Source organism: Podarcis melisellensis (genome assembly GCF_964234715.1).
Source record: "Podarcis melisellensis genome assembly, chromosome: 14".
In the NCBI taxonomy this organism is placed as follows: domain Eukaryota; kingdom Metazoa; phylum Chordata; class Lepidosauria; order Squamata; family Lacertidae; genus Podarcis; species Podarcis melisellensis.
In genome coordinates this window covers 33,525,830-33,541,586 of record NC_138546.1, presented here as the reverse complement: position 1 = coordinate 33,541,586, position 15,757 = coordinate 33,525,830, and the positions used below count along the sequence as shown (strand labels likewise).

Genomic DNA, 15,757 nt, shown 5'->3' with positions numbered 1-15,757 from the left:
TGGGGTCACGAAGAGTCGGACACGACTAAATGACTAAACAACAACAACACCAAACATCAGGAAGAACTTTCTTACAGTAAGAGCTTTTTGACAGTGGAACAGACCCCCCACGAGATGTGGTAGACTCGCCTTCCTTGGACATTTTTAAGCAGAGGTTGGTTGACTACCTGTCATGTATGATCAAGTTGAGATTTGTGCACTGCAAAGGGGTTGGACTAGGTGACCCACAGGGTCCCTTCCAACTCAGCAATTCTATGACCCTATGAAAAGAGAATGGTGGTGAATGGAAATGTACTGCAACGGGGGTGGAGGGAGCAGGGGCTTCCATCTATTCTGCTGAGAAACCAACTGCCTCTGGTTCTCCTTCATCACCTGGTAGCAGCTGAGAGACCAGCAGAGACCATTTGTCTTTGTCATGGGTAGGTAAACTAAGGCCCAGGGGCCGGATCCAGCCCAATCACCTTCTAAATCCGGCCCAAGGACAGTCCAGGAGTCAGCGTGTTTTTACATGAGCAGAATGTGTGCTTTTATTTAAAATGCATCTCTGCGTTATTTGTGGGGCATAGGAATTCATTCATTTCTCCCCCCCCCAAAAAAATATAGTCTGACCCCCCACAAGGTCTGAGGGACAGTGGACCAGCACCCTGCTGAAAAAGTTTGCTGACCCCTCGTCTTTGCCTTCCTTTCCCCCTCTTGTGTGACCTAACAGTGGCCACTCCATCAGTCTACCTGCACTGCTTCTATCCTAGCTGGTTGTATGAAAGCCATGCTGTGTAGATGTTGCACTCTAGTTCCCATCATCCCTGATTTTTGACCATGCTGGCTTAGGTTGATGGGAGCTGTAGTGCAATGAAACTGACAAGTCTTTGTTTGGCATTTGATAATGATTTCAGAGCACAGCCGGATTTAGGTTTGATGAGGCTCTAAGCTACTGAAGGTAATGGGGCCATTTATATGTCCAGCTGTCCTTTGTCAACAACAAATTGCCACTGTTTTTTGTGTTGAATATATGCTATATGGTAATTTATGGACCTAATAGGTATCTAAAGCCATTTGCACATAACAAAATATGTATTACTTTCTATGGGAAAGTGCACCTTGGTTTTGGAATACTTTGGTTTTGGAACAGACTTCCGCAATGGATTAAGTTTGAGAACCAAGGTACTACTGTATATAGAAATGAGCAAACCAGTGATATTTTAGGGAGCAGGCTAGCAGGCAGGGCCCATTACTTACATCATAGGAGCCTACACAACACAAAGCACTTGCTGTATGTAGGTTTTATTTTATTTGTTTTTTATCTTATATTCTGGAAATGTACAGCCAGGTTTTTTCCTTTAAATTTTCTGGGGGCCCCCAAGAGAGTCGGGCTCTAAGCTATAGCTTGTTTAGCTTATACGTAAATCTGGCACTGTCTCACAGGACATACAGCCCCTGGGCTATTTCATGATAGGGAGGAAAAGGAGAAGTAACAGTTGTTGATTGGATAATATGCATCTGATGGAGACATGGGGCCTGGTTATTTGTAGCCCTGTGCTCTTGGGTAATTTGAATAACCTCCATGAATCACATTAACAAGCATCACAATTGTAGGGGTTTGAAGTTTCCAGCTTTGATGTCTTGGTTTCAGTTTCCAAACCAGCACCCCACGCCCGCCCTGTCCTTAGATTTAGTAGATGCTATTTGATAAATTAATTACCTTGGCAGTGGTGTGCACAATTTGAGCCCCGCCTGGCACTCAAGTCTTGGTCGGGTGTTTGATAACAATCTCAGGGGCCATGCAGCTCCTAGGCTATTTCATAATCAAAAAATGTCAATCGGATAATACGAAAATGAGCAAACAGAGGAAGGCACAGACAGCTCGGGAAAAGGCATTAATGAAAAGTCGCTGAATTAGAATGGCCCACCTGTGGATGCCTACGTGGAGTCCATCTGAATACCAAACATATTCATTACCGCCAGCTCTGCATGACTGAGTCTCTGAAGAAGGCATTGGGACTGAGCCGGCATAATAGGAAGAAAGGGATGGAACAGTTTGCAAAGATAACAAAGCACTCTTCAGGTCAAAGCCCCTGAGTAGTTGTTGCACTCAGGTCCTGCTCATGAGCATCCCACAGGCACCCTGTTGGCTACTGTTGAAAACAAGACAGGGGTGTAGCAGAACAGGGTAATGGCTGCAGGCACATTTTTCTGGGAGGTGCTGTGCATTTGGCTCCACACTCCGCCCTGCCAGCCCTGAGCCTCTTTGCGATGCTAGGATCATTCCAGCCTTGTAAAGTTGTAGAGGGCTGGCAGAGCAGCATGAGGAGGACACAACAACCACACGCCCTTCGATCCCAGGCTCACCCTTGCTTTGTGAGGCTGGGATTGAAGGGTGCACGGCTGTTGCATCCTTCTCACTCTGCCCTGCTAGACCTGAGCCACTTTGCAAGGCTGGGATGATCCAAGGGCTGTGTTGGCCGACTGGGCTCCCTCCCCCATGCACAGGCAGGCAGGCAGCGCAGCATGGCCCAGGATCGCTCTGGCAGCGTCAGTGGTGAGGGTTGGGCTGGGCTGCCACAGTGGGCTCCATTCACTCTCTGTGCCCCACCAACCCTGGTACCTGCAAACCACACTACACCACTGGAACAAGATGCTGGACTAGATGGGCCTTTGTCCTGATCCAGGAAGGTTCTTCTTATGTTTATAAGGCTCCTCATGTGAGTAGAAGAATAGGGGAGAACCAGGACATACCCCCTAGCGTCACCCCTTTTGTATAGCAGAAAGCCCTTTCTATTTGTGTAGGCTGCTCACATGGTTTAGAACTCTAAGGGTCAAATTACAAATTCTCTTCAAAAACTGCTTTGAAGGAGGTTACCCCCCCCCCCCAAATCAGGCAATGTATAAAGTTTATGAAATAAATAAAACCAGCCCAATCTGTCAATGTTTCTCTTAGCTTTCTCATTTTTCCAATCTTAAGATCAGTTCTACACATTTCCGCATCACTGTGATTCTATACACAAACACACACATATGAATAAAAAGGTCCTCATGGAAATCCACTGGCCTTTCAGTGTGAAGCTTTTCCTAACATACACATTTTTGTATGTCATTTTTCATTAATACAATGCATTTCTGTATGTTATTTTCACTAACGTGTACATTTTAGTGCACATTTGATGCCTTTAGGTAGATAATTGCACAAGTTACTTGACATTGTGAAATTTGGACAAGCACAGTTCCAAAGGATGGCTGCTTCTCAGTTCATATGTTGTATCGGAATGTGAAAATTTATTAAATGTGAACTGAATTTAATTTATTCCCCACCCCTACCCCAAAGCTGTCACTGAGTTGGAGCAAGAAAGGAGGCCTACTACATCTACTGGAACTGCTTCCAAGTCCAGTTGGGTCCAGGATTATTTGCTACTGAATATGCCACTAATATGCCACCTCAAATGACTATTGCGGGCAACCCTCATTCAGCACAGAAGCATTCTCTTGGAAACAAATGGCTTTATAATTCTTGAAATGCACACAGGAGATTCCCAAGCCTAACTTCATGGGAGGAATAATAGGAAAAGCAGGAGGGAGTAAAAAGCTGCGCTAGGAAAGGGAGCTGGATGCCTATCCTAATAGAGCTTTTGTTTCTCTCCAGAAGAGGAAGCAATCACAATTGCCGTCTCCTCATTGGCCATGACAAATGCGAAGGAACTCAGAGAGTGTTGACTAGAACCTAATCGCTTTTCTGGCAAATGAGCCATGAAAGCTATTGTCAAAAAACATGATGTCCAAAGTGTTTGCTAGCACTTCATCTTCCTAGCTGAGAGAACTCCTGGAGGTTTGAGGTGATAGGGAGAGGTTCTGTGAATGCAACAGCCGTGACGCTTTCAGGTATGTTCCTAGAGCATTCTGAAGAAGCCATCATATAGCTGAAATACCTTCTTCCAATTTTGCCACCCGTTTGAAAGCAAAAAACAACCTCTAGGCACACACACAATTAAAAAAAATGATTTTTCTTTTCTCTTTTATTCTTTATGGTTTTGTTTCTCTGCAAACACCTATGAAGTATCTGGCCTTCCTATTGGTGGCAACAAGCATGCACCTACTGGCTGCCCCTGTTTTAGGTGCAAAATATAAGACTCAAGGCAGGAACCATTGCCCTCACTCTAATCTGGCTTGAGTTGGCACCATGTAGCTCTGCGTATAGACAATTAAGAAGGAGGGCGTGGAATATTGCCCTTTCTCTTATTTGGCTTCAAAATGATTTCAGATAAATCATGAGATTTGGCTATATGATGACAGCTATATAAATTCCAGAGTGAGGATAATGCTTTCTGCCTTCATTTTAACATCACATTGGTGAAAAAGAAAGAAAATGTTGACCAGCAGGAGTGATATGCACAGTTTCTTCCATTGCCTGAACCATGGCTATATGGCACAAAAAGGGAACAATTGGGTGGCCTTTGACTCTTACTATGAATGCTTTGTATTATTTTTTTAACATGCACACATTATACATAAATTGCCTTGCATATCCATTGACATATGATTGTTGCAGTCCAAACAGGAGCTTTATTGCTTGACTTTTTTCCTAAAGCTTTGTTTGTTGACTTCATTAAAGTTGTTCATTGTTAGATGGATGAAGGCTGCAATTCTAACCATATCTACTCAGAAGTAAGTTCCACTGATTTCAATATTAGGAGAAATTAACAAAATTCTTTTTAAAAAAATCATGAGCATCTGGGTGCAAATTTCTCCTAATCAACACAATTTTGTATGCAGTTTTGACTAATATATACATTTTGGCAAGCAATTATCCGCATTATAACACATTGCTTCATGTTATTTTCACTATTATTTTTTATGCAGACTTTCCACTAATAAATGCATTTTTGTCAACAATGGTTGTTGGAGAACAGCATCGCAAAATTATGGATAATTGCTAATTTTTGCTGATGGGTGTATTTCCATTCTCACATTGTTTTGGAATGTGGAATTTGATAAATTCACCTTTCTATGCAGACTAAATTGAATTTCTCTCCCAATCCCTAGTCTTACCCACACATCTTGTTATAGAGTCAACCCTATCACAAAGCTAGGGGATATGTTGGCAACAGTAGCACTGCTCTCATCATGCTACCAACGGGAAATGCTTCCAGCTCCACTTTTGTTCTAAAAGATCACTTAATGTCAGCTACAGAAGTGGTCATATTGTACCGTTTCTGAGCCAACATGACAAATAGCACAAAGCCTAACTTTCCAACCAAGTGTTCCACACTGGCAATGCCCTTTGCAAATGTCTCTGATCAGGTGAGTTCAGAAAGGAGGAAGGTGTGCTGTCAGTTCCATTCTGGAAAAGATGTGGTGCTGAAACAGTTGAGAAAGGTGCATTAAAGGGCATCTATACAGATAAGACCTGACAGGTAGAATCAGTTGCTGTCGCAAGACAATGCTCACCTGGAGAGTGACACTGCCAGCTATATCAGGTGCTGGAGCAAAGGGAAACTTGTATAGGAGACAAAGAATAGAGATTTGTAAGAGAAGGGGGATCAGTAAAGATGAAGAGACAATTGATCGGCGGCAGAGTGTATGCTTTGCATACAGAAGGTCCCGGGTTCGATATCTGGCATCTGTAGTTAATTTATATGACTCTCTTGGTCTTCTCTAGGTAACAGGCTATGGACAAGACCTCTGGGTTGTGTTTGTCTTGTTGGGCCAAAGGTTGTGCAAAGTTGTAGTGTAAATGAACCTCTCATTTCACATTCAGGGAGAGGTCAAGGATTAGAGGTCAACTGCAATACCTTGGCATGCAGAAGGTAGCAGGCTTGATCCTAAAACTCTCTCCATGCAAGAGTGGGAACCCTTTTTCACCTGTCAAGTGCCATGATCCTTTGAATGGCCAAAAGTGAATGGGCACCCTTCCTTGCCCTGAACTCACTTTCTTCTATGCTCTTCCGTCCCCCCTTTTTTCCCTTGCCACACACATGAGAACAGGCTGAGGGCTGCATTAAATTGGGCTAAGGCTTTCATGCTACCATTAGGCTGTATGTTGCCCACCCCTGTCTTAAGGGATCTCAGGTAGCACGGAAAGTCCTCAATCTACCCGGGACCTCCAAGAATTGCAGTCAGTGAAGACTAGATTATACTGTGTTAAGCAGACCAGGTAGACCAGGGTAAGGCGGATACATAGGGTAATATTTGGTAGTGTGTTCTTTCAGGATCTTTTTGTAGCGATCAATGTAGTGATCAATTTTCTTTATGTATATCCATATGCAGACTTTGCTCATATTTATTCTGAGTCTAAAGCGTTAGGCTTACAATGATTTTAAAGCCATAACACAGTTTAAAGCCACCAAGGAAGCTGTCATTAAGTTAACAGAAATTCAATTAAATGCTGTCGCAAAGGATTGCAATACCAAACACAGCCATAAAACGTTTCAACCAGCCCCAAAACCTGAGTCTTGCATTGCTTCTGAAAAGTTAGAGAAGAGATACAATTCACAACCATGTATCCACCACATACTTTGGCTGTTCCTTTATGGCTTTATAAGCCACCCATCATTTTGAAGAGTGTATAATAGGATAAAACCATTACAAAACATAGTCACAATTCTGAAAGCAGCAGAATAATAAAAACAGATGTTGGCAGTAGAAACAGCAACACACACACACCAAAGGATCAACTTAAGCCCGCTAGAATGATTATTGATCTTCAGCTGGTGGGTTGGGATCCACTACTGATTTGTATCCTGAGCTAAGGTGGGTCACAAGAACAGCAGCACCTCCAGACAAATGCATGGTTAAAATAAGCCAAGAAATTGGTTTGGTGGACTTTCCTTCAGCTGCCAGGGAGCAAAACTCCACCCAGCACCCTCAAATTTAGTTGAGCTGCCCCAAGTTGTTGAGCTTTTTTGTGTGTGGGGGGGGAGATCACTCACCTGTAACAACGACACAGCAGAAATAACTGCTTTTGTTTCCTGACTCTTTGGGAGTATTTGACACTGCAGAGTAACAGAGCGATGGAGGAGGTTAGAGGGGACTTTTGCTCCATTGCTTTTCACTGCCGCCGATTGAGAGGGACTGGTATACAGCAGATATACATTTGGCACCCGCCAGAATTTGGTGCTGGGGTGCCCTGCACCACTTGCAGGCCCAGGTAAAGACGGCTCTGCTCTCCTTGATTGGAGGTTTTTAAAGAGAGATTGGATGGCCAAGGCATTCTTTAGCTGTGATTCCTGCATTGCTGGAGGTTGCACTAGATGACCCTCATGGTCCCTTCCCAACTCTACAATTCTATGAGTCTATGATCTTCAAATGCATGTTTGAGTTAAAGTTGAGTCCTGTTTCTGAAACTGTGGAAGACTACTGAGCTAGATGACATGTCAGAAAACCTGGCAATTAATTAGAAGTCTTCCCCTGGTCTCATGAAGACATCAGGCTTGGTGCATATCAAGAAAAGCAACGGGTCACATTAAGAAAGAGATACAGAGCTTTGGACCAAGGCTTCACTTCCACCGAAGGGGATTGCCGATAAATCCTGCTCACCCCAGCAACCTCACCCTCCGTTCTGCTTTGGCTACTGGATGCCTCAGGATACACCTATCATAGACGCTGGCTTAGAATGATATGGAAACACGGCTGCGCAATGTCACTTTTTTGAGCACCACCACCATTTCCCATCTGGTCAAAAGTACCTGCACTCAAATGAATTTTCTCACGGTTATTTCAGCACATCTTGTTCTCAGGATCTCTCACTCTCCACCCCACAAGGCTGGGATGCAAGAGAGGGATGAAATAAAGTCAAATCACCAAAAAGGAGAAGAAGAGAACAAGCAGCATGCTTTGCGTCCAGGTCAAGACGAAAGCCAGTGATGCTGATGGACTTCATTCTGCCCTCAATTTTTGCTGGTGCCCTTCTGCCTCTGAGCCGACTTGACCCTCAACACCACCACCACCACCACCTGCCTTCCTGCAACAACTATCTGCCTTTTAAAGAAAATTCTTGGCTTTGCCAGGTGTTTGGAATGTTCCTTCCCTATCTCCAAGTTATTTTAACTCAAAAGGCTTCCGCAGCTCTCCTGCTCTGAAGTCAGGTTTGATTTATGCCTGGAATCCATCCGTCTGGCCAGGCTTGAATAGCTCCCTTTAATGACACGCGGATTGCTTGTCAGGCGGCTGTCCGTGGCACGGCTGGTGTTTGGAACACACAGTAATTGCTTCATTTATACGCTCACATGTACAAGCGAGCATGACTAATCTAAAGAAATGTCTCTATTTTTAAGGCTATTTGCCCCCTTCTCTCTCTCTCTCTCTCTCTCTCTCCTTCCATAAACATTAAAAATGATGAACAAGACTGTAAATATGGTCTCCAGCAACACGAACAGGTGGTGCTAATGGCTGTTAAAGCATCCCTGAAGGGAGAGGATGGGAACCCACCATAAATTACGGGGTATATCTGCAACAATGAGAGGGGGGAAACCATTGCTTTCTGGGGTAAATGGAAGGCGGGATCAGTTCAATGGGAGACCCATTATGTGAGCTGCAACTCTCTGCAAATTGTGCTTTCTTTCTATGCTGTTCTTGGAAAGGTGTTAGGTTGGCATGTAGCCATGTGTCCAGGAAGTAATCATATATTGGATCTGGCCAATTTACTTGGGTCCACAAACTCTGTAAGGCCAGTTGCATGAGACAATCATTCTCTTTGTAGCCTTGTTGTTGCACACACTTTTAAGGAAATATTATTGCCCCAACTTGGACGTACAATCTATCCCCATCTCCAGCAAACCTCCATTACAGCTCTCAGAAATAGACTTGGGAAACACAGAGAGGCTTAGGCAATAGTAAAAGCATCTACTCTTCAAGTAGCATTAAGACTTTAAATACGAAAAACCTACCTGGGGGAGGGAGGAATCAGCCCATGCACTTAAAAGAATTTATTTTGCTGGTTCCTTTCTGTGCCTCAGATCACAATATTGAATTTACTAGCAAACTTGCTATCTGGCTGGCAACATAGCATCATATAAGTATCACACCACACAATTAAACAAATCCCATTGCCTGATGCCTTGAGGATCAAGAACAGTCACTAATCTGAATTGGGTGGCCATGTGTCCTATTTTGCAGTGGATAGTCCTCTATTTGAAAGAATCCTCTATTTGGAGGGCTCTCTGATCCATGTCCAGTTTAGCAAATCATAAGACAAGAGAACTGTAAGGGCCTTGAAGCTGCTAACACCTACATGCTGTTCACATGTACTACTGACAAGCCAGGTGTCTCCCATCTTATATTTGTGCAGCTAGTTATGAAAATGTATGCAAATGTGTATGTTGTTTAGGTAGCCACCCTAGTAAAACAACGCTTCCATTGAGGCTACATACAGATGTTGGGAACAAAATCAGGTGCAAATTGTGCTGCTATTCTGACCTTTGGGCTCGGAGGTCTGTGATTTCCTCTTCCACGTCCAGCAGAGCTGTAGCTTGTGCCATCACCTTCTTGCTGCAAGGCAGGGATTTCAGCTGCAGGATGAGGAGCCCAAGGCAAAACTTGGCTCCCATCTCCTCCAGTTCCCAAGTCCCTATTTGTAGACCCTGGGGACACATAAATGGAAACCATCAGAGCGCCAAACAAAGTCACCAAATTAGGACTGAGAGTGTGTTGGAGTTTGGCAAATATATTGCAGTGGTATACAGAAAGAAACAGGCTGACAAGATTACTGCATGAATGAGATAAAGACAATTTAAGGTTTATTAGTCACAGAAAACAAAGCAAATTCTGGGTTCAGGTTTTAGCAGAGGCTGAAACAGAGGCACTGGTACATGCTAACTCATACTGAGTGGCTTGAAAGGACTAACTTGGAGAAGAAGCAAGAAGGGCGTAAAAACTGGAAAGGAAGTAACCAACTTTATGAACAAGCAGAAGGAAGGAACAGGACAGGTGAAAGGGAAGGAACAGGTAAGGAGGAAGAACAGATAGGCAGAAAGACAATCGCCCCTACTGGTTCATGTAACTAATTGCAAGCATTGTTGCTTTACTCCCAACAGTGAGATCACCATTTTGGTACATGTTCCTGCTGAGGAAGAGGGCAGAAGCAAATGACAATCCCAACCAATGTAGGGCCAATAGGATGGTCCACTGGCAGATAGATAGTAATGCTGAGCCTTCATGAGAGCTGCCCATTTGAGCTGTATCATTCCTTTGATTGCACCAGTGAACCATTCAGATTCCTTCTTTTTTGGGGGAAAGAGCTGCATCCTCCTTGGGGGAACGAAGAAGGCAAACACACTCAGGTCACATACACACTATTTAAAGCACATGACTTCCCCCAAAGAATCCTGGGGAACTGTAGTTGGTTAAGAGTACTGGGAATTGTAGTTCCATGGGGAGTAACCTACAGTTGCGTGGCTATTCCCTCCCCCCCCACAGGTGGAATAAATAAAGACACCGGACATAAGTATTTTGGTTAATGGGCGAAAATGGCCACAACTTTATTGATTACAGGTAAGAGAGGTATTGGCTTTAGGCATTGGCCCCTAACCGACTATCCGGTCTAACCGGGAAGGGTTAAACACCAACAGGGGGAGCTACCCGAGATGCATATCCCTAGGCGCTCCCCGAGGGGTTACCGCTCGGGGGGGCGCTTTAGGCCCTAGCCTCCGTAGGTTTCGGACGAGACGTCGCCCCTCGGAGTCCTTTAACGAACTACCCTTCAAGCATTGGGGGAGGTGATGGCGTTCCTCCCCCCCGATCTCATTTGCATGACAATACCCCGGCCAATGCCTACCGCCAAAACCGAGGAAGTTGTGACGATTTGCTACGAGGTAGGCGAAAAAACCAAGTGGCTCCAAAAACCAGCCAATTAGCAAAATGGAAAAACTCCTACCAGGCCCCTTGCGGCGACCAGCCGAAGCCCATAGCAAAGTCGATGGCAAAACCTAAAGGGTGGGTGGGTGGGAAACCGCGTCAGCTGCAAGGGAGAAAAGGGGCGAGCCAAGGGCTGCCCCGACCTTAAGTGGCCTCTGGAAGGCCCGCCCCCGTCGCCAGCCGATTGGCTGGTGCTGCGGGGGATGCAAATTAAGGGAATCCCTGCTTCCCGCGAGGCTGACGCCAGCCCCGCGGGAGTGTGGGCGGGGTCGAGAGCCCGCAACCCCCCTCCTCCTGAAGTTCGGTAGTGGCATTCTCAGGATTCTTTGAGGGAAGCCATGGCTGTTAAAGTGTTATAAATATGCTTTCCATAAATGGTGTGGATGTGACTGCCATCGTTAACAGGGGCAGAAATAAAAAGGAAGATGGGTAAAGGGAACATAAGCAAAGGATCATCTGTTGAAGAACAAGCAAACAACAGGAAGCCAATTACAAGAAACACACCTAAGAATCACAACTGTAGGGTTGGAAGGGAAGCCAAAGGTCATCTAATCCAGCCCCCTGGAGTGCAGTGAAAAGGCTTAATATCACATCATACTGGGAAAGGCTTAAGGACTCCAATCTGTGTGAAGCCGGTTTGAGAAACAACACATTGAACACTAATATTTATAACAATGTCAAGGTTACATGTGCATTTTTGGATGAAAAACCCAGCACCGGAAACTCAGCAAGTACACAATAAAGGGGAGTGTGAATGCAGGCTAGTTTTAATTCCAATCATATTGTAAGGAAAGTTCCTCAGCCCACGCCGAATCCACCCACCTCCTTTCCATTAATTTTTTTTTATTTATTTAAAAAAAACAGCATGTGAAACTGTATCCAGCTCCTTCAAACCGCCACGACTCAAGCAAAGCAATGCTAACTCCAGCCCGGACAACTGCAAAACCTTTTATGTCTCCCCATCCAGCTGAATGCTGACTGCTGAAAAAGCACCGAGGATGAAATGAAATAGTCACAGGGTCCTCATTTGCTCCCTGCAGGACACAAAGCCATTCTCAATTATTTCCAATGGGAGCCTCTCTATCCTGGGGCGGTGGGAATTGGACCCTGGTGCATGCAGGGAAGTGAGAAAGTGCCTGTGAACTCCCCTCTGCTTTGGCCCTCCTTGACCCTTACTAAATGCATACATCGAAGCTCTCGCACAGAGGGCAGGCTCAATTGCCGCGCTGCCTAGCTCCTTTGCTATCAAGCCAGCCTGAGCCTGCCGCACCAACCCCTCCCTGCCAAAGCTCATTGACACGGGCTCCCATTGCCATTACTACCAAAGAAGGTTTCCTTAGTAACAGCAACGAGCTGCTTCCCAAGGTGTGAGCTACGTTCCAGCATGGCTGTGTTTCCTTTCTATGCTTGTGACTCAGATTAGGGGCTATTATTAACTAGCGAAAAAGTGTGCATTGTGATTGCTGGCTGGGGCAGAGGAAAGGTGTGTACGCATGTTGCAGAGAGGCATTCGGGAGCCAGGCTGCCTGTTTCGTTTGCCTCCCTCTTGCCACAGGGCCATGGAGTGCAGGCAGATTGCTTTGTGCCCAGGGCTTTGAAGCAAAACGACTGCCACTTCTCAGTCAGAGGATTCCTCATCAGAGGAAGGCATAGAGGCCCCAGCATTACACCAAGTCCGGATCAGGCTCAACCTGGACGCAAGGAGCCAGAATCCTTGGAGGAGGTGAAGGCTTGGTGAGTATGGCCTCTGATGTCAAGACCAAGCAAGTCCTAGGTCTGAGGGAGAGATGGTGGCTCAAACAGAAACTTGTCCCATCAGGAGGACCATCCAACTCCTAAGGATTTGGACATGATCCTCAAGGAGACCTCTAGATCAGTGGTTCCCAATTAGCTAACTCCCATGGACTTCCAGTTTTCAAAAGCCAACCCATTGTTATAAGAATTCTAAGGTTTCAAATATAAATTAAATGTTCATAAATGTACAAGGCAAAAACATACATAAGTATATAAACCGCGTGTCTGAAATAGTACAGGAGAGCAATCCTGAAGCCATTTTAACTCTCCCGGTTAACTCAAATATTGCTCTGCAGTAAGAGAGAGAAATGGGGAAAGCCTCCCCATTGTCATTTTGCTTGCAAATCCTGTCTTAAGGACATATTTGTGTATGACTAGGGTGAGCCTGTGACCTGGATTCAGGAACTAAACTATTAACCATCACAAAATAATGGCCAGGCTGCCCAGGTAAAGCAATCAAGTGACCATTATCAGGTATCCTGGCAAACAGGATTTATACTTTAGACTGCCTCCTGTGATGTATTTCTGTTGTAGACCACCTCCTTCTGTGATGTATGCATGGTGTTTTTTGGGGGGGCCTTGGGCTACAGGGTGGGCAACTTCTATATAAGGGCTTGCACACCATTGTTCTGAGTTCTCTCCTCCCTCCTGCGTGTGGTGAGTGAGGACCCTGTTGCAGCAGTTAATAAAGATCAGGCTTACTAGCTGCTTTGCTTCTCAATATACTCTTGTTGGTGTCTGTTACTGTATTTTCTCCTACCAATAGGGAACCCACTTAAGGACTCTATACAGGCTCTTGGATACCCCATAAGACAGGCATGTCCATTTCGGGGGCCTGTGGCAGTCTACTTCCTGGGGTAAAATCCTTTTAAAAACCATCAGCAAATTCAGTCCAAAAAGAAGCTCAATATCTCGAACCTCAACTTCAATCCTAAAAAAAGGCCAACAACTTTGGTCTCCCTTTGGACAGTCCCCATGGCCCTTCACTTCATCAAATCTGGCCCTCTTTGAAAATAGTTTGGATACCACTGCATAAGGGGAAAGGAGCAGAGGTTTTTTTTTTCTTATAACACCATGGAACCCCTTTTTTGGGGGGGGGGGAATGATATCTTTACAGTGGTACCTCTGGTTGCAAATGGGATCTATTCTGGAGGCCCACTCACAACATGAGCAGAATGCAACCCTCATCTGCGAGTGCGTGGGTCGCGATTCACCACTTCTGTGCATGCGTGTGATGTCATTTTGCGTGTCTGCACATGCGCAAACGGCGAAGCCCAGAAGTAACCCTTTCCAGTACTTCTGAGTTGCCACAGGACCCAACCTGAAAACGCTCAACCTGAAGCAAAAGTAACATGAGGAATGACTGTATGGTAGTTTTCATTATGTGAAAGGTGACGCAGATCCCCTGGGTGTGTTATGTGGAACCCCTGGTGTCCAATGAGCCCCAGTTGGGAACCACTGTTCTATACGAAGGCAATAGATAGGAAGGTACATCTGCAGTGAAGGCATGACAGCAGGGAAGCCTGGCTGGGCAAACTGAAAGACTGCAAACATCCAGAGGACTCTGAATGTTCGAGTTTGCTTCCATGTTTGCTCTCCAGCATGCTAAGGATGGCTCCTATTAGTATGCTGCCCGAGATCTCGCTGATGGAATTAGCGAGGAAGAAGACTGTCAATTTATTTATACCCAGCCTCAGGGTATTACAACTGTGTGTGTAAAGCTATTGTGATGCAGAGAGCATTCAGTGTGGTGCATACATGTATAGCCTGGCTAGGAACAAGGCGGATAATGCAAAGCCGCTGTCCCCAGAGAGAACACCTGGATTATTCTGCTGCCAACCAGAGGTCAATTTTTCAAACTTGGAAGGATTTCGTCTCTAAAAGAAGAAGAAAATCCTCAGTTCATCAATGCGTTTTTGGACTCTGCTTTCCTGATCCTTTGCATGGATCTCTAACACACTTGCCCTCCCTATTTTTAGATGAACTTTGCTCGATAATGCTTCTGCCGGCCACAGCAATATCCAAAGGTCTAATAATTAATGTATTTCTGTCTAGTTTTGTGGCTCCTCCAGAGGGCAGTTTGCTGAATAATGGAAAGGGATTGTTTGTGAACACGTTGAAACTAAATATTAGACCTTTCTTTGTAATTATTTGTGTAGTTCCGATAGCCTGTTTAAGTAATGACTTTCTGCTTGCTCTGAATTTCTTGCCAGGGTTTCTCCTGTATATGTTCCAGGGTTATTTTTTTCATTTTCCACCTTTAATTATTTTTTTTCCCCTTAGAGGACACATTTTTTCACTGCAAAAATATTTATTTCTGGTACGTTATATTTGGTTTTGTGGCGTGAGGTGCTGCTGCTGCTAATAATAATAATAATAATAATAATAATAATAATAATAATAATAATAATTTATTATTTATACCCCGCCCATCTGGCCCATTTCAAAGCTTACAAGCTTCTGGACATGAAGTGGGTTTCAGGCAGTGCTCTGGGGAACACAGAGCTCTGAAGATGCTTCAGCAAGAAAAAGATGGTGGGAAAGCCCTTATTTGGTATCAGTAGCAGGTGCTGCCTCGTTGTTTGTCCCACTTGTACTGCAAGGTCTTGCTTCACTCAAAGGGGCCTAACTTTCTCCAGTAATCTCCTGCAGTCATGCAGTAGGGGAGCCCCAGCTCTTCCTGGACCTTTTGCAGTAGATTCCTCTGTGTTAGAGACAGCAGCAGAGACAGCCCACCCATGAGGTAGGGTGAAGCAGCTGCCTCAGGTGGCAGAAGCCCTTGAGGCGGTGCCCCCTGCAGGCACCCCACCTGCCTAGCCACCTCCACCGCTGCTGAAGCAGTGCCACTACCCTGTGCCGATTTCCGGTGAGATCTCATGAGATCATGCCAAAATCTGGCTCCTGGTTCCTGACACCCACTTCCTCACAGAGTGGACTTTAATGATAAGGGAAATACTGTGGAGATGCACTGGGAAGTATGGAGTAATGTTTTCTTTGGCATAGCATCATCTGATCGCCACCAAAACAAATGCATGGTCCCTTCCAACTGTACAATTCTCTGATTCTGTGAAATCAGAAATGAATGCTGATCAAATAGCCAATGCCATGAAATGTCCCTGAAAAC

At 45.0% G+C, this 15,757-nt stretch overlaps 1 protein-coding gene across 4 annotated transcripts in view; it reads right to left on the bottom strand.

Moving 5' to 3' along the window:
- The window catches only part of AGBL1 (AGBL carboxypeptidase 1), a 420,669-nt gene that overhangs the window by 115,635 nt on the left and 289,277 nt on the right, over window positions 1-15,757 (bottom strand). For 3 of the 4 annotated variants that reach the window (XM_081888461.1, XM_081888462.1, XM_081888464.1), the window contains one exon: window positions 9,403-9,566. In XM_081888461.1, coding sequence (XP_081744587.1) covers window positions 9,403-9,566 — 164 coding nt within the window. Of the gene's footprint in view, window positions 1-155; window positions 261-9,402; window positions 9,567-15,757 lie in introns of those variants that run through there. The other variant, XM_081888463.1, reaches the window with a different exon arrangement.